The sequence below is a fragment of the Anopheles cruzii genome, chromosome 3, assembly GCF_943734635.1.
Source record: "Anopheles cruzii chromosome 3, idAnoCruzAS_RS32_06, whole genome shotgun sequence".
NCBI classification, from domain to species: Eukaryota; Metazoa; Arthropoda; class Insecta; order Diptera; family Culicidae; genus Anopheles; species Anopheles cruzii.
Window position 1 is genome coordinate 34,303,068 of NC_069145.1, and position 21,534 is coordinate 34,324,601.

The following is a 21,534-nucleotide window of genomic DNA, read 5'->3' on the forward strand; positions in this document are numbered from 1 at the left end:
TATCCTTTTTCGAATATACTGATGATCTGTGAATATCAGGACAACCACGGAATCAAAACAAAAACATTACACGCAATGACAGCAGCAGTTTGACAGCACATTGGATTTCGTGTGATGTCAATATGCTGTAAGAATTATGCTGTAAGTTTGTACACCGTGAAATGCTTTGAAACTACTGTGTTTCTCAATAAAATAAGGCTCTGAATCACATGTTGTACTCTGCAAATGCGTTTAACTTAATAAATAAGATGACGCTGTTGTTCAAAAGTAAACAAAAACGTTGTTTAATCCATTCTCCTCGGACGTGTAGCTAAACAATAACATGCTCATTATTTAATCTAAAGTCTGTAGCATGTTTTAAGGTGCAAATTCAGTGCTCCAAGTTCTTTAAAGGCTTTTAATTATTTTAGAAAATCTGATATCTTCTAACTGCGTCCAGAAATTTGTTAGAGACGAACCTGTTGCTAGTCATTTGTTTCCATGGTCACAATGTCCTAACAGCACTCGCTTGACAACGTATGTTTTTCCGGAGAGGGCTCCGCCAAGACGCCTAGGACGAAATGGATTTCGAAGAAAATTTTCTCAGGCGACAAAGCTCCAGTGAATATTTTGACACAGTAATAGGACATATCGAGGATATCGTTATTGGGCAGGAATTTCAGGTAAGGTTATCTCTTGCTCAAGTAGCACTTACCAGGCGAGCACCTAATTGTTTCAACTTTTGCAGAGCATGGTGAACCAATTCATGGAGTGCTACTACTACGAATTCGAGGCGAGTGAAGAGAACAAAATAGTCTACACAGAGATTTATCAAAAGTATACCAACATGATCGAGGCGCACATCGTCGAAAATCTCAACCAAAAGATGAGTTGCTTCGATATGGATTTGTTTGCGATGGAGTTGGAAAACAAAAAGACACAACTTGACGGAGAAATATTTGAGCTACTCTACACCTTGACGGATTTTCTTGCATTCAAAGACATGGTTCTGGACTATAAAGCGTTCAAGGAAGGAGCCTATGATGATCTCAGCAGAGGAATAAGTGTGACTGGCTTGCAAAAGTAAGCGGGTGAAATCTTTTGTGATGGACGAATTGAAACGTACAACGAAGGGTTAAAGTACACAAACGTGTTTATTGTAATTTTAGAGGTATATAATCAAGTAGTGGTTTTCGCTTCCTCTTAATGCATCAGAATTTCTGTTTGGATAAGTCGACTGTTCGTGTCGCCGGGCATACGATAAGGCACCATCGCCGCCATATTTGTGAGCGCCTTTGCTTGTTCGCGAAGATAACTAAAATGCTGTCGGAATATAATAAAGTTCAGTGATTAATTCGGCTGAATAAATCAACTCTCAATTAGTAATGTTTGTTTTTGGCTACTTACATCTTTTTTACTATGATCGTCAAATTGAGCGACATCTTTTCCTTTCAATGCTTTGTATTTGGTAAAGACGATGTCCATCGTCGCCAGCAACAGATCCGGTATAACTTTACAAACTTCTCCAGAGAGACGCTTGAAGTTATGGATCGATGCATCTAGATCTGACAACCGCAGTGGAACCAGTTTAATGCGTTCGAGAATCTCCATAGCAGGTTGATGATTTTTGCTGTGGTAAAAGTCGAAGAAAGCGGCCAACTCCTTCAGGATGCTGAACGTTGACCAAGTCTGGGAATCGCAATTTTTCTCACCCCCTACATAACGCTCTGTAAAATCATTTGCCATTTGCTGAACTCGCTCACGCAAGGAACCTTCCTTCTTGGCGTGATGAACTACTTGTGACAGCAAAATGGACGTGTAGCGCAATGCCTGCTCGTGCTGTGATGCCAAATCGAACATCCTTATGGCATCTTCAAACATACCTTTTTTAACAAATCTTTCTGCAACCATTTCGCAAATTGTTCTAGTATCAATTTGTACATTTTCAAACTGATCAATCAAGCCCCGCGTTCGGATTCCGTCACGTTGCATGCGTCCAAACAGCAGATCGAAATCACGACATTCAATGGCGAGATCGGCGACGCTCACGAGGAACAAGTTTCGGCCGTCGCTATCTTTCAGATTGCGCAAGAAGTAGAAGTAGTGCAGCGCTTCAGAAGGGTCAGTTACTTCGAATTTCTTAACGTATAACATCAAGAGCCGAGCCAAATTCAAGCGTCGCATCGGTTGCGGATCTGCACAATCGACTGAAAGCAGTGGTTCTTGTAGGTTACGTGGACCACCGATCATGTGCAGCTCATTAAGGGCAAGCCCTATGTGAACCGCATGAGCACGATATTTTTCGAAGCGAGACAAAAATTCGATGCCTGCCTCGTACTGACCCGTAAGAGCCAGCAGTTGAAAATATAGATGAGGTTGCTCATTGGCATTGTAATGTTTCTCACCGTATTGCTCGAGTATCATACTTTGCAGCCCAGAACAGGTTAAATGCTCTGAGCTGTCGTCGCCCTCGATGCGTATCAAAGACAGCTGGATCCAGAGAAAATCGTCCGTTGTCTTCGCGATGTCAGCGTGCGGCTCCTGAATGTCGCAGCATCCAATGATACAGTACACTGCACGCTTGTAAGGATCCGTTGCATTGCGTATCTGACGCTTGTACTGCATGCGAATCTGTAGCTCTAACCGTGGATTCGATTTTTGTCCAGGGTTGTGACACTTTTCCTGAAGTGCGGCAACTAGATCCTCATGTCCGTGGCCGGCTTTTTCCAGACACTTCAAAGCCGACGCGCTATCACCACAGCGTAAGCAGTAATAAACCATAGGCCACAAAGGTTTGCCATCAACTTGAGCATCTTGCAAACCCATGAACGAAGAATTCAGTCCTTGGCTATTGAGCTTCAGCATAACAAAAGAACCTACAAGATTGAGAACACTGGGAACTCCACCACGACGAGCCTCGCGAAGCTGCTCGGAGATGACAGTTTGCATGAAGAGTTTGTAGCGGTTCTCTAAATATCGTTTGGCCTGTTCGATAAACAAGTGTTGCGAACAACGTATTTTCAGCGGATCTTGTGTTCTGGGAATAGGCGTCACATTGGTCATGTATTTCATCACTTCCCAGATGTCATTAATGCGCTAAAAATGAATAAAAGCATGTTACTTTCAAGACATTCTAGTTTTACGATTATCGACAGCGCTAAGAGTTGATGGCTCACCGAGTCATTGAAACTTTCCGCTACTTGAGCAAAACGTTGCACCAGGGAAGGTCTCATTGTTCCCTCGCAAATTAGCTTGTTGTAATCATGCACCTCACTGGCATACGCCATTTCCTGGCTATTCAGCGATGACCTACCACCGAATGTAGTTTCATTCAGAATAGTCTGCTCTGGGACTTTTCTGATATCGATCCAGTTTTGCGAAGGTCCTATCAAAGCGTTCATTAGCTTTATTTTTTCCAGCTTCCAATCGTTCATCATGTGATCCCATTTTTGCGTTTCAGCTGCGATGTTGGACTGTAGGAACACAATTTCATTATGTTTTGTTGGAATGGGGCAAAATAGTAGAATAATATATCACAATACGAACATTCTTGTGAACTTCCTCGATGACTGCCAATATCGCATTCTCCTTTTCATTGCGAAGGAAATTCTGTACGTCTGTTGTAGCAATGGGATCGAGTGGTTCGAAGGTCTTACGCGAACTCAGCGTTTCCAACTTTTGTGAAATTTTAGGCAAATCGATACCGTTAGACCCCAGCAGAATGTGCCTAAGACAAAAAGAGTATTAGACGCTTAGAACACATCATCGGTTCAAGGGGAGCAACAAAAAGGAACACTACTCACGCTTGCATATCCTGGGCGCCGGTTTGTGTAACCCTAGAGTGTAGTTCCTGCGTTGCTTGCAACACTTGCGGTAGTGTACGCTCTACTCGGGGCAAATCATCTGAAACTTGTGTTTCATGGGTCAGCTTTTGAGCCTGCTGGAGCAGCGCGTTGAAGTCCATTGCTACAATATTTCGCTTATAGTTTCTTGTGTTCCAATTGGTATGGATGCTGCTTGATCCTAACCTCGAACCGGTACAAACTATGACAATTTTCGCGAGTTGAAAGAAACTTTGAAGAAAACTTTCGCACGTAATCTCTTTACCGAACGCTTCTTAGTTTGAAACGTTAGATAGCAATTAATTTACTTGTTTATTATGCACATTAAGCAACACTTTACGCTAGCACGGTTAATGTTTAGGCGGTATTTACGTGTAGAAAGACAACCACGAAGATCGCTTGGCTTAGCTGCTGTCAGTGAAGTGAAAAAGATGCTGTCATTAGTGAAAATTCTCATGTGAAATATTTCAATACCTCACTTTCGTGCGAAAATTCCTGTCTGCGTATCTCATTTACCGGGTCACTATGTGAGATGTCAAAATACCATTCCGGCAAGGGAAAATCAGTCCTTGAAAAATATAAGTTTTGTTGTCCAACATAAATAGTATTATTTCACAGTTTGTGTCTAACTTTGTAAGCCATAAGTAAACAAGATGGTGTCAGACGTAGAGAAAAACGATGATTCCACTGATCAACCAGAAAATAGGACGACGGCGAGCTCGCTAGATACGGCTGCAAAGGATGCTCAACATAGCACTGTTGTTGCATCGCATTATAATAAAATAGAGGACCGTGGAATATTCGAGCGGAAGAAATCGAACATATTTTTCATGCGCAACTTTAATAATTGGATTAAGAGTTGTGTTATAGACAAGTACAGCTCATTGGTGAAGAACCAGATGCGTACAGGATCGCCATTTCGTGTGCTTGATCTTTGTTGCGGTAAAGGAGGTGATCTTCTTAAGTGGGACAATTTACAAGTAACTCATCTAATATGCACCGACATTGCTGCAGTGAGCTTAGAACACTGTGAATCCCGGTGCAAACAAACGTTTGGCGCGAAGGAAGGGTCCAGACCTGGTCGGAAGGTAGAGTTTTTTACGGCGGATGCAACGATACAGCAGCTACGAACGAAGTACCAAGATCCTTCAATGAAATTACAATTGGTCAGTTGCCAGTTTGCCTTCCACTATTCGTTCGAGTCGTTTAAGCAAGCGGATTGCATGCTCAAGAACGCTGCAGAGTGCTTGCAAGAAGGGTTCTACTTCATCGGAACGATTCCGGACGCAAACGAAATCATGAAACGCCAGCGCACCGCTATGTCTGATTCTTTCGGGAATGCTATTTACAACATAAAGTTTCTCTGCGACACAGACAAGCCACCGTTGTTTGGTGCTAAATACAACTTTCGATTGGACGACGTAGTGGACTGCCCGGAGTTTTTGGTTCATTTTCCAACGCTGGAGAAGCTGGCACTGAGACACGGTTTGCGATTAGTCGAGAAGAAACGTTTCGAGGAGGTTTTTGAAGAATGGAAAAGAGACAAACAATTTTTGCTTGAGAGAATGCAAGCTCTTGAAACGTATAACTCACAGGATGTGAGACAACAGGACGAACAGATCAAGTCTCTGGATCAGTATCATCACGTTGAATCTGGAACGTGGAAAAATGTGTCCGGCGGGCAGCATTATAGAGTGGGAACTCTATCGAAAAATGAATGGGAAGCCGCAAGTATGTTCCTCAAACGCCCTATACCGATGCTTCGGTCATTTCATGTTTCTTTCTCTACCTTTCATTCCCAGCTCTATATTTATTTTTTGCATTTCAAAAGATGAAAACCAGCTATGACGCCAACGGTAGACCCGTCTACTCTTGAAGTATTCTGTAGGAAATATTACTTTAAAGAAAAAGGAAACGAATAAACATCTATTGAACCGACAAATTGTAACTAACAAGCCTATCCAGATGGATCATCTGTTTCTTTCCAAATAGTAAAACATGTCAGGAAAGGTTACTTTTACGTTCATTTTATAAAACATTTCACTGTTCATATTAAAGGTCTAAATCCTACAAGCGTCCGAAACAGCGAACATCATTACGCCACAAAGTCGTCTGTTGAATCAGTTCGGGCCACTGCACGACAAATATGTCCACGATGAATAACAAAATGCGTCCACTTAACGATATACTTCGCACTCGACAGAAACTTTCAATAAACACTATTCTACACTTGGTATTAAGAAACAAAACTCGCGCCAGGAATGCAACCAAACAAATGGGCACACACGTGCCAGGACCGTTTGTGAGTATCAAGTCAGGCTTAGCTTTCAAAATTATGGGTACACAGTTAAACACAGCGGAAATAGTAGTCATCACAGAGCTGATGTAGGTTTGATGCACTTCTCTGCTCCGTCCAATGGTAGTGATTTCGTACATTTGCTTCGCTGTGTCCGGTTCCCTGCGTACCTCGCTTTCGATAACTTTCACTACGCTTGTTTTGTCCGTGTCCGCGATAATATATTGCCGTGGTGTGTAGCGATTGCAGTCCAGGCGTTCAACAATACGCAACATTTCTGCAGTGTGACCACCCGACCCCATAACGATCATTGTACGTGCTGGATTGGTGCGATGGGCGAGTGATGATTTTTGGTTTTTCCGCACCAAAATGAGAAGCTGAACGAAACGCAGTAGAAACAATACGGTGAAGAGAACGGCAATGTATAGTAGCAACTCCATACTGCTTCGTAGTACGTAGTATCAGCAAAGTGGGGCGATCTTTTGCTTATGCCTGCTGACACACTAATCTGCAATCTAGTAAGTAAGTAACACTAGTATGACCTTTTGTTTACATGGTTTTCCTATCCATTAGGATTGAGGCACAGTTTCTTAGTGAGTGCTGGAAAGTTGTAAAACTTGATTTTGCTACTGCACAAATCAAACGCGTCTTGCTAATGAGTGGAATTCAATGAGCTTCTTATTACCACGCAGCATAATCCAACATTTCACCTTGGGAGGGGGGAGAACTGACAAAGTATCGATGTGTTTGCATTTGAGCGCTGTCGCATTTGATTTGACTAGCAGGAAGAAAACTCTTGTGGTCCGGAAGTCTTTTAGCTCATGGGATCATCGTTTGACACTTCAAAAACTGCAAGCGTGCTTCTTCTTCTTCTTCTTCTTCTTCGTGCTTCACCGTGTTCCTCGTTCTTTCCGCTGCGAACACGAGAGTAGGATCAGGATTTGCAGGTGTTTGATGAATGGGAAGTGAATAATCCCAACGAATACTCCAATCACTCTGCTCTTCCTTCCCGCTGTGTGTGCAGTATCGAAAGATACGCGGAGACTTGGCTGAAGTTATTGATTTTGTGTAAGCTTTTTCGGTGCGGTTCCACCATTTTATGTGCGCCCAGTCGCTGAAAACCGGTGCCGTGCTAATTCGCTAAGATAGATCGTTCACATTAACTCTGCGAATAAATAATCCGCTCGTGAGACACCTCGTGGGTTTTATTGTACAAAATGGTAAGTGTAAATGAGGTTAAAGGATTTGCCTAGCATTCATCGTCCGCTGTCGGCGAATCGGGCAAACCAAGCATCTACGGGGGGAACAGAGTCGGCCAAAAGCGTTTGTTCTGAGAGGGAGACGGATATAGGTGGTGTGTGTGCAATATAGAGACAAACGATAAGTGAGCAATGTTTGAGGTTATGTGACGCGACGGAGTTTTCAATGTGTTCCTGTCATGTTTTTACAATCCTTTTAATCAGGCAAGTACCAGTACAGACGTTCCGATGGAATCCGTAGATCCCGCAGCTCCGCCTGGTGCCCTCAGCCCCAACACAGTGAATGGAAATGGCAACGATTTGGCCACTAACGCAGATGATATGACATCGCGGGATTACTACTTCGATTCGTATGCTCATTTCGGCATTCACGAGGAGATGCTCAAGGACGAGGTTCGCACGTTAACCTACCGAAACGCGATGTACCACAATAAACATCTGTTCAAAGGGAAGGTGGTGCTGGATATTGGTTGCGGCACGGGCATACTGTCGATGTTTGCAGCGAAGGCGGGCGCGGCCAAAGTGATCGCCATCGATTGCTCGAACATTATTGATTATGCACAGAAAATTATTGAGGCCAATAATCTGCAGGAGACAATTACTCTGGTGAAGGGCAAGGTGGAGGAAGTTTCTCTACCGGAAGGGTATGACCAGGTGGACATTATAATCTCCGAGTGGATGGGGTAAGTAACGAACGCTCGCGGAAGGTGGGAGCTCACTCAATATTCCACACGTTTCACCTACTGTCGTTTGGTATCGTTTCTCCCGAAGGTACTGTCTGTTCTATGAATCGATGTTGGACACGGTGATATATGCTCGCGACAAGTGGCTTAAGAAAGACACCGGGATGATGTTCCCGGATCGGTGCACTCTGTTCGTGACGGCAATCGAAGACCGTCAGTACAAGGATGAGAAAATCAACTGGTGGGATGATGTGTACGGTTTCAACATGAGTTCCATCCGGAAGGTGGCCATTAGCGAACCGCTGGTGGATGTCGTTGATCCGAAGCAGGTCGTGACCACAGCCTATATGATCAAAGAAATTGATCTGTACACGGTAAAGAAGGAAGACCTGGAGTTCGAATCGTCATTCCATCTTATGGTGAAGCGTAACGACTTTGTACAGGCGCTGGTGACATACTTCAATGTGGAGTTCACAAAGTGTCACAAGCGGCTGGCATTCAGTACCGCACCGGACGCGACGTACACGCACTGGAAGCAGACTGTGTTCTACTTTGACGACTACTTGACAGTAAAGAAGGGAGAAGAAATTTACGGAACGTTCAAAATGAAGCCGAACGTGCGTAACAATCGAGATCTGGACTTCTCGATCGATCTTCACTTTAAGGGCGAGTTGTCGCAGGTCGATGAGAAGAATCACTACAGGATGCGCTAAGGAAGAACACGTGGTCGATCACGAATCATCATTGTGGGTCTTCCAAAACTGTTCGTTCTTCAATACCACCAACTACTACTACCTATCACCACCACCACCATCACCAGCATATTTCGTAGTATCCTTTTTTTAGCTTTGGTCGAAGATCGTGATCGTGTGCTGCTGTGTGATGATGACTCACAGTTATATTTCCATGGAATACGTTTGAGTTTGAAATTGATCGCGAAACACCGTGGAAATATTTTATCATTCAAGATAATTATTTTAGTGAACACTTATCCCAGTCGTTTAATTCTTTGAAAGAAGATGAAACATCTAAACAGTTTCGTGTAATAGTATTGCAAAACTTGTCCATTCTCTACGTTGCAGTGCAGTATCAAAGATTAGAACCAAGAAGGGATCGAGATCAGTGGAACTGTTTGCGTGGAGTGAAGAAAGACAGAAGTAGCAACAAAATATACGAACAAACCATCTGACGAACGAAACGCTTTTGTTTGCTTGGTTTTTCTTTTCGGAAAAAGCTTCGGACATTGTAAATATCAGAGAGACAACAAGCGGTTTGATGGAAACTTTAACAAATTACATGAGCACCTGTATTCCAATGGAGCGAGAAGACAGAAGAACTATCGCCCCTTCACACTTCTCTTGCACATAAAAAACCACCAACACCTACCTAACTTTTGCACGCACTACGCTATTTGTCCTCTGTCACGTTGCTTGTTGTTTTATCATCCTTCTTCGTTTTCAAATCACTCATCAAATTGTTTTTCTTCTCCGTCAGTTGCTGCTTACGATCCTGAAAATCCTGCTTTTTCTCGGCAATCTTTTCCTGGATGTCTTCCTTCTTATCTTTGTACATTTGCACCAGCTGCGCCTTGGAAGGAACCGGCTTAATGTATCCCCACTGTTCCAAATATTTGATTGATACCGTTGTTCCACCTGATCTCAAAATAAAAATCTGAGTTAACAAGAGCCAGAGAAGTAAATGGTTAGTGTTCCAATACGTACCTAGCGTAACGGTGTATCGAGCCGGAGTGGCAATTTTGTAAAGCAGATAAGCAATAGCAATATGGCCAAGACTCGAATCTCGAACCGGGTTGACGAGAGTTTCGGAAACCCCCAGCCATTCGAGAATCCCTATTACATCGACCCCACTAGTGGATGCATAGTAGAAACCTCCGAACCACATCACCGAAGTTATACAGTGCACAGGAAGGAGCACGTACCAGTATTCTTTGTACATCTTTTTGAATCGTGCAAATAAACCAAGCTTTTCCGTAGCATCGGGCGAGGCAGATGCTGGTGCAAGCCGTTCTTGTTCGTTCGGCGCATTGCGTTGCTGTCGCAACACTGCACAATGCGAAATCCTACGTAAAGTCGTGTCGTTGAGTTGGTAACAAGTTGCTGGTCTACGGTGAAGCAGATGCTGAATGGACAGATATCGATCTCTCCGGTGCCATAATCCTGCATCGATTCCGTAATTCACGCTGTAGCAAGAGCTAAGCACACTGGAGTATCTGCTAACTTGTGCCACTGGTACGGTTATTTTGTTTTTCGAAAGCCCATTAGCAGCAACTCGGGTGAACCCGAGAACTAAGGCGGACATTATGGATGTGTTTTAATCACTTTAAAAGAATTCCAACTATGCTTGCATCACCCGTGCTACACTAAATCCCATGCGATCGTACGATGGCAACAAAGGGACTCAGCATACCACCGTTATTTATGCAACATTTGCTGAACAAAACTAAACTAAAGCAATGCACACCAAAATAAATATGTTTGATTCGGTAGTTGGGGGAAAACTATTTACGTTTTTCAGTGCCTTTCTACTGAGCACTTTCTCCTGTGTGTTGACAGCGAGCTACTTTCTCTTTTTGTGCAAAACGTCAATTTGTACGCCGGTAAATGACGAAGTAAATATTAAAATGGGATCATAGAAATAGTGCCCCGTGAAATAATTTGATTGGCTTGCTTTTTGTTTTTAGCTTTTGCAGCAACCGAGAATTACAAGAGCTAACGGGCCGTGGATTAAAATTGCATAAAGTCGAAGCGTTTTTATTGGGGCGATATTGAAAAAAAAAACGCTTGGTTAAGCCCTAGGCTGTCAAATCAGACTGCATAACACAATTTTGGCAATCAGCTGTGCGTGTCCAACAGTAGGCAAAAGGATGCGGAAAAGTGCTTCAAAAATGATGTAAAATTTATTAATAGGCAAGTAACGATGAGTGCGAGTAACCGATCTCGAAGTAAATTCGGTTCGCTGATTGGAGTTCTGTACGTTGGGCATACGAGTTGTAAGTTTTTGGTAAGAACAATCGTGTCCTGCACAGCAGATGATGTCCTGGATTTCGCTCCGCCAGGACCTTTTTCAAGGCTAATGGTTTTTTATTGATTAATTTTACGCACATCTTTGCATTACAGATTTACGCAACCCGAAATGCCGAGATACTCACATGCCACGAGTTACCCCTGCAATCGATTTCACCTCAATCAGGATGGATAGAATTTGAACCGCTGGCCATCTGGGCAACAGCACGCACTTGTTTGGAGAACTGTTTACAGAATCTAATTATACTGGACATAAATCCGCTCGATATTGTTGCTATAGGAGTGTGCAACCAGCGCGAAACAACGGTACTGTGGGATCGCACGAACGGAGAACCTTTGTGCAATGCTATCGGCTGGTGTGACACGCGGACATCGGCTGTGGTCGGCGGAATTTTGCAGCGAGTACGTGGGAAGAAAAACTTCCTGAAATCAGTTTGCGGTCTTCCGTTCAGCAATTGCTTCTGTGCGGTGAAGCTGAGATGGATGATCGAAAACGTAGACGGCGTACAGAGCGCTATCGATGCAGACAAGGCATTGTTTGGAACATTGGATAGTTGGATCATTTGGCTGCTCACAGGCGGCGTTGATGGAGGGATTCATGTTACCGATGTGACTAATGCATCGAGAACGATGCTCATGAACCTAGAGACCTGCGAATGGGATGAACGATTGTGTCGGTTCTTTCGAATACCGAACAAAATACTGCCAGAAATACGCAGCTGCTCCGAAGTGTATGGTTACATAAACGAGGGCCCTCTATCGGGAATACCGATTGCAAGTGTAAGTAGCACGACCCACTCGCTGTGGCTTCCAACGTTCTAATTTCATGTCAATTCTGCAGTGCCTCGGCGATCAGCAAGCAGCGCTTCTGGGGCAGATGTGCCTTAAAGCAGGACACATAAATTGCACGGTGGACGAAGGCATGTTCATTCTTTTCAACACTGCCCAAGAAATCATTGATTCCGACCATGGGCTCCTTTCTACCGTGGCTTACCAGCTCGGTGCCCGCGGGGAAGTTTTTTATGCTTTGGAAGGAGCAATTGCCCATGCCGGTTCTTCGATCAGTTGGTTGAAACGCACCCTGGCGTTGCAGACACCAATGAGCGATTCAATGCACACGAGTAGCAGCACGGGACTTCTACCGGACGGTTCCACGGCACAAATGATGCTGCCGATATGCTCTCCTGGAGGAGCGTATAGTAATCCTAAAACGGTGAATAGCAAAAAACTGCGCGTCGACGTTATCTTTGTACCTGCATTCAGTGGCTACTACAGCCCTTACTGGCGTTACAAGGCTCGAGGGATGATGTTTGGCATCACATTGCAAACAACGCCGCAACAAATACTTTTTGCTGCCCACGAAGCCATTTGCTATCAGGTGCGTGAAGTATTGGAATCGTTGGCCAAAGACTGCCCTACCTGGCCACGGCTGACGAAGCTAACCGTCGGTGGCGATCTCAGCGAACAACCATTCCTGGTGCAGATGCTTTCTGATTTAAACGGCTTGTCTATCGAACGCCCACAAACTTCGACACCGGCCTGCCTGGGGGCCATGCTGGCGGCCGGGCTGGCAACAGAAGTACTTTCCATCGATCAGTTTCGTCAGAACTGCATCCCTCCGATCGATGTGTTCAATACTGCTTACAACTCTAGTCGTAAGTATAGTTCGCTCTATATATTTCGTACGTGCTCCATTTTTTTATGTTTTACTCATTTGTGCAGAAAGGGATATGAAATTTCGACGATGGAAAATGGCCGTTGATCGGTGCTTAAACTTTGATTCAGTTTCGGAGAGCGACCCTGTGAAGCTGATATTCGATGGTCGAGATCCTGACTACTATGTGCGCTGTGCAATCCCCGGTTCGCTGTTCTTCATTTCCTCGTTCGCGTTAATTGTGATTTCTCAAATGCTCATGCAGAATGGTATCAAGTAGTTACCGTCGATAGTTACCGTGTCCGACTATTTTTGAGCCAATATGCAACATTATGCACAAGTTACGACCGTACGCTATGCTTACAGCCACAAATGACGAATGTTAGAAGATTAAATAATTACAATCCGTTAAATTAGTCGAAGAAGGCAACTGAGTTTCTTTTTACGATATCACATCAGAGAGCGGCTATTTCTCTTTGCGAGCCTTCTTATACCATTCTCCTTATCATATTTATTTCGGTTTTGTTCCTGAAAAGACAAAAAGGAATCAAATATTCACATAAAAAGATAAGATATACCTGTGATGATTCCAGCACTTTTTAGTTTGCTGGTTGGTTGCTATTATCGGAAAGCATAATTTATTGTCCTATATCTAGATCGTATTTATTTAAGATGAATTACTTACAGATGATAATTGAGTATTTTTTCAAAGGAATCTTTGTGGTGCCTTGCCAGTTTTTTCGTATTCATATCAAGCATGTTGTTGTGGATACTCGTAGCTTATTTAAAATACACAAATTCGGTAGCCGTTGAAGAATGATAACGGCAACGGTGATTTCTGTTCGTAATTTAATTCTCCGTTACAATGCTTTGAGTTTCTTGAAAAGCTACAAACTACGCACGATGTATAGCGAAACTCAACATGTATAATGCAATAACTGAATATGGCAGAGCTCAAAATTGAGCGCATACTTATACGGAAAACTCTGAACGGTGAACAATGGTTTGGGTCTTTGCATTGAAAAAGCTTAAGCTAAGCACTTATTATGTTAGAAGAAATTGTGCAGAATTGTTGGGTTTGGAATCTAGTATTGCTGATAACAGGTATCCGGATTCTTTTCTTTTGACTTCGTCTAGGGAGTATCCGAAGAATTGGAAAACGAACGGAAAAACTGTTCCAGTTGCTCCTATCATAAGGATTATATTTTGCTGCGTCCGTCTAATCGAGTGCGTGTGTCCGAGCATGTGCGCTTTCTAAGCAATGTAGACTTGGTGCTATGCGTGCCAGAAGCGATGTTCTAAGACGTGACAAATGATCCAAACTGTTGGCTAAGCTTTCAATGCTTATTTAATGAGCGATCTATGTACATAGCAAGGCGGAGGGACCATGCATTGTTTAGATAATGATGACTTCTGATGCATGTTTATACAAAAGATTTGGTGAAATCTTCCCGAAACTATTGCTGTGTTAAGTAGAGTAGCTCAAGCGTGCACTTTTTGGGTACCGCAGCCCATTGAAGTCGCTAAACTGTGTGTTGATTTTGGGTATGAATATTTCTCCATTCAAACCAAACTCTGGTCTTGGCATGTGCGGTGGAGGGAATGTTCTTTCGCCACTGTTTAGCACGAAGAACGGATTGATGGGCTTACTTTTATCGACTACTGCCAATGGCTCGTACGTGTAAGGTTGTTTGCCGTAAAAGTTCTGGACGAAAGATGCGTACGTTTTGGCACCAGTAGTTGGCAACAGTTTAGTCGTATGGTAAGCACTTGGTAAAGGTTTGTAGGAATTCGAAGGTATTGTGGACGGTTCGTAAAGGATGCTAGAGACAGGTTCATAGTTTAGGCCGGGCGAAAAACGATGGTTTGAGATTGATTGATGAGTCGGGGTTGGTTTAACCACTCCGTCAATACGCAGGATCCGTGTATTGAACTCGTGAGGGTCGAGGTTCTTGAGGAAGAATCTGTGGAATCTGGAAGTCAGTACGTACAGTGCCGTCGCGTCGCGATCTGGTGTGCGTAGATCGGCTGCAAACTGAATCTTTTCCTGATCCTGCGCCAGAATTCTGTTGTTAGATTGAATGAGACAAAAGTTTGTTAGGACAAAGCTCTGTTCATGCAATTCAGAAAACACGTTACCTATGCTCATTTGTGCGCGGGTTCCACAAGCCTACGGCGGTTTCGGACAATGGTGCGTAGAATATGGTTCCACCACTGGGAGCAGCCGCCAACCCTATGCCTTGTGAGGATTTGCGACCCACAAGTTTCACTGGTAGATCCTTGCCGAATGGAAGAGGACCCGCCCGTAGCGCGGAGGTGCTCACCGAAAACAAACTAAAACAAAATTTAAGTATCGAGCACATTTCGTCAGTCATGTTAACTCCTTGTGGCAGTTTGACTAAATTTACCGATCAGTAGCCAATGGCTGGAAGTACAAAGTAGCTGCCTCGGGATCAAACGCCAACCCAACAACACCATCCATCAGCGTGAAACGATGCTCCAGAATCCTAGACTCGGCAAAGTCTGGATCGGGATACATTGCTGGGTGAGACAGGCGCCAGGTGAGGTCTTTACCACTGTCGTACACAACGATGCCGGGCGCAACTGTATCAGTAATGTACACAAATACGTCGTCACAGTTTTTTTCCGGTCGCGAGGTGGTTTCATCGACGATTATGTTGGTGTACAGCGATTCGCCCCGTATCACTTCCGGCGGGAAGTCAATCCTTCTGACCACCTGGTCCGTTTGCAAATCGTAGATCAGTATTTTCGGAGGACAGGTAACTTCGAAGTCTTCGAGTGAACGCGACACGCCGGCATCTAACGCCCAAAGCCTGTTACACGAATCGATCCGTATGCGATACACCGACACGAGTCCGATGTCCGAACAGTTGTAATCGTTCGTGCCCGCTCGATGATGGCTCCACGAAGGATAGGCTTGAAGGGTCGGCGAGTCACCGGAAGTTCCTCTTGGGATGGAGGAAAGTGTTGCCGGGACACCGGCGAACAGTCGTGGGGTAGCAATAAAGATGCGATCGTAACCGACCTCTAATCCGGTGGCAACGACGTTTTCCGCGTTATAAAAATTCTTATTCGACACCGGATAATCCCAAGGAAAATTGTAGCTCAGTAAGTTCCATTGCTTCACAGTTTCAAACGGCGGGTGCTGGGCACCGGCCAGCGCCGATACGCAGACACAGCCCAATGCCACGAAACACCACATTGGCAACATTTTCACTTTGCTATGTAATGTGTATCGAAAAGGGAGAAGAAAGAAAAACGGAATGGCAACACTTGTTAAAGCATTTCATAAATCGGTGACGACCTTGGCTAGTAATCGCTGTCGTTGAAGGCCCAACGATGGGCCGCCTCCGAAAGTGGCGATCGAACCGAGCGAAGAATAATCGATTTGATCGTTTCTGATCGGTTCATCTCGTGCAACTGCCCCACATGAAAAGTGCGTGGCTAATGGCATGTCTTTATGCAAGGAAATCTTTTTCTTTTGTTTTGTGCACCAATCCTGCCGGCCGATTCGTTGCTTCTCTATGCTCCACATTCATGCGATCGTGCAGGTTGAGGGAGCTACCAGTGGATGGGGTACGAAACAACGCGCACAACAAGTACAGGTCTTATGAGACATGTTTTATAATTAGCCTAGTCACCTTTGTTGCACTGGTGCCCCTGCATATCGGCATATCGGGGCAAACTGCAAACCTAGGCAATAACCGCAGCCGTGGGGATATGGGGATACGCATGTGGGGATATAAAACCGCTAATTTGCAGCCTTTAATTGATTATCATTATTATTTAGCAAACACGTCAACTTTCACGCACAAGCCAGGCAGCATCCGATTTTATGCAATGCATTTTATTTTTATGATTTTAATTTTATGCAGCAGCTATTTATTCAGCGCACATTTGACTAAATAATCACCTTAAACCAAACCACTTGGATAGATAACTGTTGAGTATTTTATCAACTCGCAAATTTCACTAGAAAAATACGGATTTTAAAATCAGCAAACACGTGTTTATTATGATTCGGCATACATAATATTCCTCCAATCACTTTTACACCAGCACGTGTTTTCTGTAATACATTTTTTTCTTTTGATTTGGTAGAAAAAACAATATATGTTTCATTATAACACATGCCTTTAATTTGCTTTCGTTTCACATGACTTGCGCACAGTCACCATTTCGCGGTTCGATTTAGTTTTCCGCTTTCCTTCAGTGAACCATAATCATCATCTGTTTAATCGTTTCGTGTTGCGTTTGTGCGTGTCCGTTTCGTAATAGATGCCACAATTGATGGCGATGGCACAAAAACACCACCCTTCTTTCAGACAGTACCGACTTTAACAACGGTTTGCACTCACCCAATCACGTTTTTAATCACTGTTGCACCGAGCCTAAGAGAACTACTCCTTTGGAAATGAATTTGCGAGCGGTCAAGCGACGAACCCGCTGTAGCTCTACCACTGCGCAGCGTACAACGCGTCCCGACGGGTCGCCAGTCCGAGTGTGACTGAAGTATGCCCCAGTGGCCCCCAGTAGAGCCCCCAGTCTCCAAAGGTCTGAAGCGTGGTGACGATCGTCTGAGGGAGCCGCTCCGTTGTGATCGAATCAGGTACTTCCACCACCACTAACCGACGGCGGGCGGCATGGTTGGGACCGATCAACCAGCGAATGCGTCGAACGTTTCCACGTGGAGGACAGAGCGATCGTGGGTAGGATTGTATGTGATGCCGTAAAGGTTTTCGGAGAGTCGGGTTTACCAGGTCTTAAATTTGGTCCTCTGTCGCGTGCTGCAAAACATTACCGTGCGGTTTTATGGGCGCAGCTTTGGTCCTAGGTGACCGGTGTGAGAAATCGCAAAGGATTTTGGTTTCATGATTGCTCCAGTGAGCGGCACGCAAAACATAATTCCACCACGTACCGTAGAAGGAAAGCAAATGAAGGGAAGATGTCATTCGATATGGTACAACATTCTCCCGGAATGGGTGCCGATCGTGACAGTGATCTTCCATCGAAGGAATTCCTGTTCGGGCACGCGGCTCGGCACGATTCGATTTGCGCTTACATTTGCAGCATCGGATGAAATTGATCAGACGAGGAGTCTATCGTCTGCTTTGGAAGGCAGTCGGCCGTTTCTGAATGAAGCTGAGACAAGTTCATTGTACGGTTCAGTATCCGCACGGTAGGGAGAAGACTCTACATTGCTGGGGCCAACTATGACCACATACAATTGGAAAGTGAAGAAGGAACCACTCGATGAAAGCGAAAGTGAAGAAAACAGATGGTGTGGACTCTGGAGAATGGATCTTGCGAACTGCTGATGCTTGCAGTGTGGTTTTCGTATGGGTTATAAGATGAGAGCCCGAGTAGGCAGCATTCTTAGCAGCAGCTCTTTAAGAGATTCCGTTAGCGAAGTGATGTGATGAAGAGAACACATATTCATTGTCGTTAATATAAGCAGCTTCGAGAGAGCAACATAGATAATCCGAGCATATTTCCTTGGCTAACCATGGATTGTCACTCAGAATCGGCCAAGGCTGACACAAATGATGGACGTAGACTATCCCACGCCGATGTTGGGCCACTTGGCGATGACATTGAACTTTGCACTAACCACGTCATCATTGGTTAACATGGGCTCATGGGCTCACTGTTTGTTACGCAGCATTCACTATCCAACGGACAGAAGGACTCCCTTTAGGCAGTGGTCGACGTGGCTCCCAGGTTGTTTTGCTATGAGGTCCATATTTTAGCGCTGGTTTACCGCGGGCAACCTAGAGCGGAAATTACTGCGCCGGCATCCGAAGCTTGGGTTTCCAGCCTTGATACCGTTTTCTACTCGAAAACAGTATTGTTTGTAAGCGCAAGAGTGCTTCATTACTTTTTCAACACGTTTTTCTTCTTCCCAAAACAGTACTGGTCGAGTTTTTGCAACCCCGTGCCCAGTGTCGCTGCGAGATCGCACTTAGTTTTTGATCACTAATTGGTAGTTTTGCGCGCGATCAGCCACTATGCGTTGCCATTCTAAAGCCCACTCCTCCTGTGGCGACCGTCGATCGATAATTGACATTTCAGGCTCGACCGTTTGATCTACTGCCAGCGATCGCGCTGGTTGTGCTTTTTGCTCAGCAGCAGGGACCTGCCGTTCGTGGCGCCTTTTGGAGGTAAGATAACGCTTACGGTGGCCGGGCACACTGTGGCGCTGGCTAATTAAATAAAATTTATTCTTAAGGTAAATTTTTTTAAACTGCTGACAGGATGTTGAACACGCAACCTGAAGGCTGTAAGAAAACATGCATAATTTTGTGAAAGTTGGTCCAGCTGTTGTTCCGATGCAGCAGAACTGATTGCGAAGCGTTTTATGAGCCATTATGCGATACTAATGATTAGCTGCAAGTGGCTTATCGAGATTTTGGCACGGTTTTATGCGCACCGTTCTTATCGGTTTTCCACTACTGGAACATGATTGAGTGTTGATGAAGCCAAACGAAGCAGATTGCGCAGCACGATTACATCGAACGTTTAGATGAGCCGAAAATGCAAATGGAATGGTGCAAAATAAGGTTTCCATCCCTGGGCGATGGAACTTCAGCACAACCCAGCAAAGCAGTGAATCCAGTCACTAAATAAACCGCCCAATCGGCAGCCGGCCGGGTTATTCATAGTACTATTTTGTCGTAAAGGCCTTTCACCGGGCCGTGTGGGGTGCGCCCTGGCGAAGCACTGCCGTCGATCGGTGCCGTGATATCGGTTACGTCCGCCGGTCATGGCGGTTCCGTACAGGGGGTGTATGCCCTCTTAGTTCCAGCGCAAACACCTTTATACCTCTTTCGGACAGAGCGGCCGGTAATTGAATAATGGTTAAAAGTTGAATTCCTGTAGCCCAGCGCCCAGAAGGGCATCGACAAGGTACGCGGACCCACTCTTTACGGCACAGTGTTGACCGTGAGGTCGCTTGAGGCAGCTAGCCCCGATTCAGCTCGACTGACTACGGGCACAACCACAAGAACACTCAGCTCAGCTGTTGGCGCAAGAGTATTGACATTTAAAATAGTAAGAATCGTTTAGCACCGGGTACCCACGTTCTAAAATGCAATCGGACCTGAAGTCAGCGTAACGGTGCCGATGCCCGGGTCTTGAGTACTGGCTGGGCGACCGTGCTTGTGGCAACTAGTCTTTTTGCAGAGCTGTTCGGAACACGGGTAACGTTGCAAAGTGACCCATTTATTCCCTGGCGGCCAGGCCTACCTTGCAATCGTGGTGCCAGACTCCGGAATGTCATTCTGTCGAGTAGCGGACAGCTGTGCAGCTCGTAAGGCGGCGGCTGGAACTAGTAGCTAGTCCTTTCACTTGACGTGCACTGCCCAAAAGAACACGCAAGACACTTCCGATTCGAGTATTGCATAACAACTAATGTCGTGTCGTTCGAGTGGAACTGTTGGCCAAAACAACAAAAAATGGAAGTTGAACCAGTTTTCGACTCCAATGTGTTGTTTGTCTGCCAACTTGGAACTACTATTTGTAGTGGACTTTGTCGGTTATTGGGAAGTGCGAGTTGTTTTGCAAATTCTTTTGAAGGTAACGCTCCCTTTATTGCATGGCCTTGGTAAACGAGATATTCGTAGTCCTTTGTGACCGAGCTAGTTTCACTACGGAAAGACAATAAGGTCAAAAGCCAACCGCATATGTGCATGTAGGTGGCATTGAACGATCAACTAGTTTTGCAATATATTTTTATTATGTCGACGTGAAAGGAAATACGTTTTTTAGCATGCTCAGCCCGAGTGGGACAACGAATCTGCGCTGGGTCTTATGTAACAGCTACATATTTTCGTCAGCTGCTCATATATAGTTGGGAGAAAGCTATCTTTGTTTTGCGTTTGTTTTAGTTAAATCTCGTAAATGTTGGTTCTTTGGTGGATTTACATGATAGAATATAAACAGGTGCACAGTCGTCCGGGAAGGAACAACATATGGTAATAGGACGGGTTACGTCTATTTACTAACAGTAAGCAATACCACAACCAGTCCCTAATTGATAGGGATTACACTACATCTGTTCGGAACATTATACCGATGGGATGAAATTGTCAGATTGCAAGGAAAACCTTTCTTTTTCCGCATCGTTTGGTGCAGTTTGCGAAACGCTTACGGCCACAGATCGATTCTGTTTTTGGTTGGCGACAGCATAGCACAGTTACCTTCCGCAGGTCAGGCTGATAAGTTGTTGAAATGTAAAGCAGCCGGTGATGTGTGGATAACGTAGCGCCGATCACCACGAACACTCGCGCGCAGGAGAAAACGTAAGATTAAGGAAACCCGGTCGAAACCGGGACTTTTGTCCAGCGTCAATCTGCCCAACCCGGGAACCCGGGACGAGCGGACACGAAACTGGCCCCGACCGGCATTACGTAAGCGTTGGTTGTGTGTCGCGTGTAATGGGAGCTTGGTTGTCGGGTTTTAACTGAAACAAAAACAGGGTTTCGTTTACATATGCGTGCCACGGATACGGTACGTACACAAATCGACCACCGCCAGGTCGCCAGACGCCGAAGACAACCGAATCGCGATCGTATAAATAATGCCAATATTTGCCCGGTGTCCATTTTGCATGACAATCAATTTCAAGCGGCGCGTTAACCTGCGAAACGTACCCTATGCTTTAGGGCGGTTTAGTGTTTTCCCACCGGGGCACGAAACGGAAAGCAGTGGGATCGCGAGCAGATGCTCGGGGCCAGTGTTTTCGTACCGCTGATGGG

At 44.9% G+C, this 21,534-nt stretch overlaps 8 protein-coding genes across 9 annotated transcripts; 4 read left to right on the top strand and 4 right to left on the bottom strand.

Annotated features, from left to right (window-relative positions):
- The first annotated feature begins 560 nt into the window (after positions 1-560).
- Positions 561-1,066, top strand: LOC128274166 (ADP-ribosylation factor-like protein 2-binding protein). The gene is made up of 2 exons (XM_053012273.1): positions 561-662; positions 728-1,066. Exons 1-2 carry the CDS (start codon positions 561-563, stop codon positions 1,064-1,066), a joined length of 441 nt encoding a protein of 146 aa, XP_052868233.1.
- A 99-nt stretch (positions 1,067-1,165) lies between these two features.
- Positions 1,166-3,943, bottom strand: LOC128272720 (nuclear pore complex protein Nup93-1). Its single transcript, XM_053010586.1, has 5 exons — positions 3,783-3,943; positions 3,526-3,706; positions 3,156-3,452; positions 1,387-3,075; positions 1,166-1,302 (listed from the first exon to the last, which is right to left on the bottom strand). The coding sequence occupies exons 1-5, from the start codon at positions 3,941-3,943 to the stop codon at positions 1,183-1,185; spliced, it is 2,448 nt and encodes an 815-aa protein (XP_052866546.1). The 3' UTR covers positions 1,166-1,182.
- A 440-nt stretch (positions 3,944-4,383) lies between these two features.
- On the top strand, positions 4,384-5,773 carry LOC128273079 (mRNA cap guanine-N7 methyltransferase). Its single transcript, XM_053010993.1, has 2 exons — positions 4,384-5,552; positions 5,624-5,773. Exons 1-2 carry the CDS (start codon positions 4,475-4,477, stop codon positions 5,695-5,697), a joined length of 1,152 nt encoding a protein of 383 aa, XP_052866953.1. The 5' UTR covers positions 4,384-4,474; the 3' UTR covers positions 5,698-5,773.
- A 113-nt stretch (positions 5,774-5,886) lies between these two features.
- Positions 5,887-6,568, bottom strand: LOC128273412 (UDP-N-acetylglucosamine transferase subunit ALG14 homolog). Its single transcript, XM_053011367.1, has one exon. The coding sequence runs from the start codon at positions 6,555-6,557 to the stop codon at positions 5,889-5,891; it is 669 nt and encodes a 222-aa protein (XP_052867327.1). The 5' UTR covers positions 6,558-6,568; the 3' UTR covers positions 5,887-5,888.
- Positions 6,569-7,044: 476 nt separating this feature from the next.
- On the top strand, positions 7,045-9,336 carry LOC128272113 (protein arginine N-methyltransferase 1). 2 transcript variants are annotated; one of them, XM_053009850.1, is made up of 3 exons: positions 7,045-7,337; positions 7,581-8,059; positions 8,148-9,336. In XM_053009850.1, exons 1-3 carry the CDS (start codon positions 7,335-7,337, stop codon positions 8,770-8,772), a joined length of 1,107 nt encoding a protein of 368 aa, XP_052865810.1. In that variant the 5' UTR covers positions 7,045-7,334; the 3' UTR covers positions 8,773-9,336. The 2 variants fall into 2 exon arrangements, with proteins under 2 accessions (XP_052865810.1, XP_052865811.1); XM_053009851.1 differs by lacking the exon at positions 7,045-7,337 and adding an exon at positions 7,370-7,501.
- On the bottom strand, positions 9,337-10,608 carry LOC128272114 (uncharacterized protein C18orf19 homolog A). Its single transcript, XM_053009852.1, has 2 exons — positions 9,781-10,608; positions 9,337-9,711 (listed from the first exon to the last, which is right to left on the bottom strand). The coding sequence occupies exons 1-2, from the start codon at positions 10,376-10,378 to the stop codon at positions 9,467-9,469; spliced, it is 843 nt and encodes a 280-aa protein (XP_052865812.1). The 5' UTR covers positions 10,379-10,608; the 3' UTR covers positions 9,337-9,466.
- Positions 10,609-10,947: 339 nt separating this feature from the next.
- LOC128272574 (glycerol kinase) lies at positions 10,948-13,159 on the top strand. Its single transcript, XM_053010403.1, has 4 exons — positions 10,948-11,080; positions 11,197-11,883; positions 11,945-12,758; positions 12,826-13,159. Exons 1-4 carry the CDS (start codon positions 10,997-10,999, stop codon positions 13,035-13,037), a joined length of 1,797 nt encoding a protein of 598 aa, XP_052866363.1. The 5' UTR covers positions 10,948-10,996; the 3' UTR covers positions 13,038-13,159.
- Positions 13,160-14,225: 1,066 nt separating this feature from the next.
- On the bottom strand, positions 14,226-15,989 carry LOC128274609 (major royal jelly protein 1-like). Its single transcript, XM_053012852.1, has 3 exons — positions 15,166-15,989; positions 14,897-15,091; positions 14,226-14,823 (listed from the first exon to the last, which is right to left on the bottom strand). The coding sequence occupies exons 1-3, from the start codon at positions 15,987-15,989 to the stop codon at positions 14,226-14,228; spliced, it is 1,617 nt and encodes a 538-aa protein (XP_052868812.1).
- Between the last annotated feature and the right edge of the window lie 5,545 nt (positions 15,990-21,534).

Excerpts from the sequence above, each read along its gene's own strand:
- LOC128274609 (XM_053012852.1), bottom strand. The coding sequence starts at position 15,989 with ATGTTGCCAATGTGGTGTTTCGTGGCATTGGGCTGTGTCTGCGTATCG. Across the intron at positions 15,092-15,165 it reads CAGCCATTGGCTACTGATCG|TTTGTTTTCGGTGAGCACCT; the intron begins GTAAATTTAGTC and ends ATTTTGTTTTAG. Across the intron at positions 14,824-14,896 it reads CCGCGCACAAATGAGCATAG|AATTCTGGCGCAGGATCAGG; the intron begins GTAACGTGTTTT and ends ATCTAACAACAG.
- LOC128272114 (XM_053009852.1), bottom strand. The coding sequence starts at position 10,378 with ATGTCCGCCTTAGTTCTCGGGTTCACCCGAGTTGCTGCTAATGGGCTT. Across the intron at positions 9,712-9,780 it reads TCGATACACCGTTACGCTAG|GTGGAACAACGGTATCAATC; the intron begins GTACGTATTGGA and ends TTTTGAGATCAG.
- LOC128272113 (XM_053009850.1), top strand. Across the intron at positions 8,060-8,147 it reads ATAATCTCCGAGTGGATGGG|GTACTGTCTGTTCTATGAAT; the intron begins GTAAGTAACGAA and ends TTTCTCCCGAAG.
- LOC128273412 (XM_053011367.1), bottom strand. The coding sequence starts at position 6,557 with ATGGAGTTGCTACTATACATTGCCGTTCTCTTCACCGTATTGTTTCTA.
- LOC128274166 (XM_053012273.1), top strand. The coding sequence starts at position 561 with ATGGATTTCGAAGAAAATTTTCTCAGGCGACAAAGCTCCAGTGAATAT. Across the intron at positions 663-727 it reads TTATTGGGCAGGAATTTCAG|AGCATGGTGAACCAATTCAT; the intron begins GTAAGGTTATCT and ends CAACTTTTGCAG.
- LOC128272720 (XM_053010586.1), bottom strand. The coding sequence starts at position 3,943 with ATGGACTTCAACGCGCTGCTCCAGCAGGCTCAAAAGCTGACCCATGAA. Across the intron at positions 3,707-3,782 it reads GGCGCCCAGGATATGCAAGC|GCACATTCTGCTGGGGTCTA; the intron begins GTGAGTAGTGTT and ends TTTTTGTCTTAG. Across the intron at positions 1,303-1,386 it reads ACGATCATAGTAAAAAAGAT|CATTTTAGTTATCTTCGCGA; the intron begins GTAAGTAGCCAA and ends ATATTCCGACAG.
- LOC128273079 (XM_053010993.1), top strand. The coding sequence starts at position 4,475 with ATGGTGTCAGACGTAGAGAAAAACGATGATTCCACTGATCAACCAGAA. Across the intron at positions 5,553-5,623 it reads AAATGAATGGGAAGCCGCAA|CTCTATATTTATTTTTTGCA; the intron begins GTATGTTCCTCA and ends TTTCATTCCCAG.
- LOC128272574 (XM_053010403.1), top strand. The coding sequence starts at position 10,997 with ATGAGTGCGAGTAACCGATCTCGAAGTAAATTCGGTTCGCTGATTGGA. Across the intron at positions 11,081-11,196 it reads ATACGAGTTGTAAGTTTTTG|ATTTACGCAACCCGAAATGC; the intron begins GTAAGAACAATC and ends TTTGCATTACAG. Across the intron at positions 12,759-12,825 it reads TACTGCTTACAACTCTAGTC|AAAGGGATATGAAATTTCGA; the intron begins GTAAGTATAGTT and ends TCATTTGTGCAG.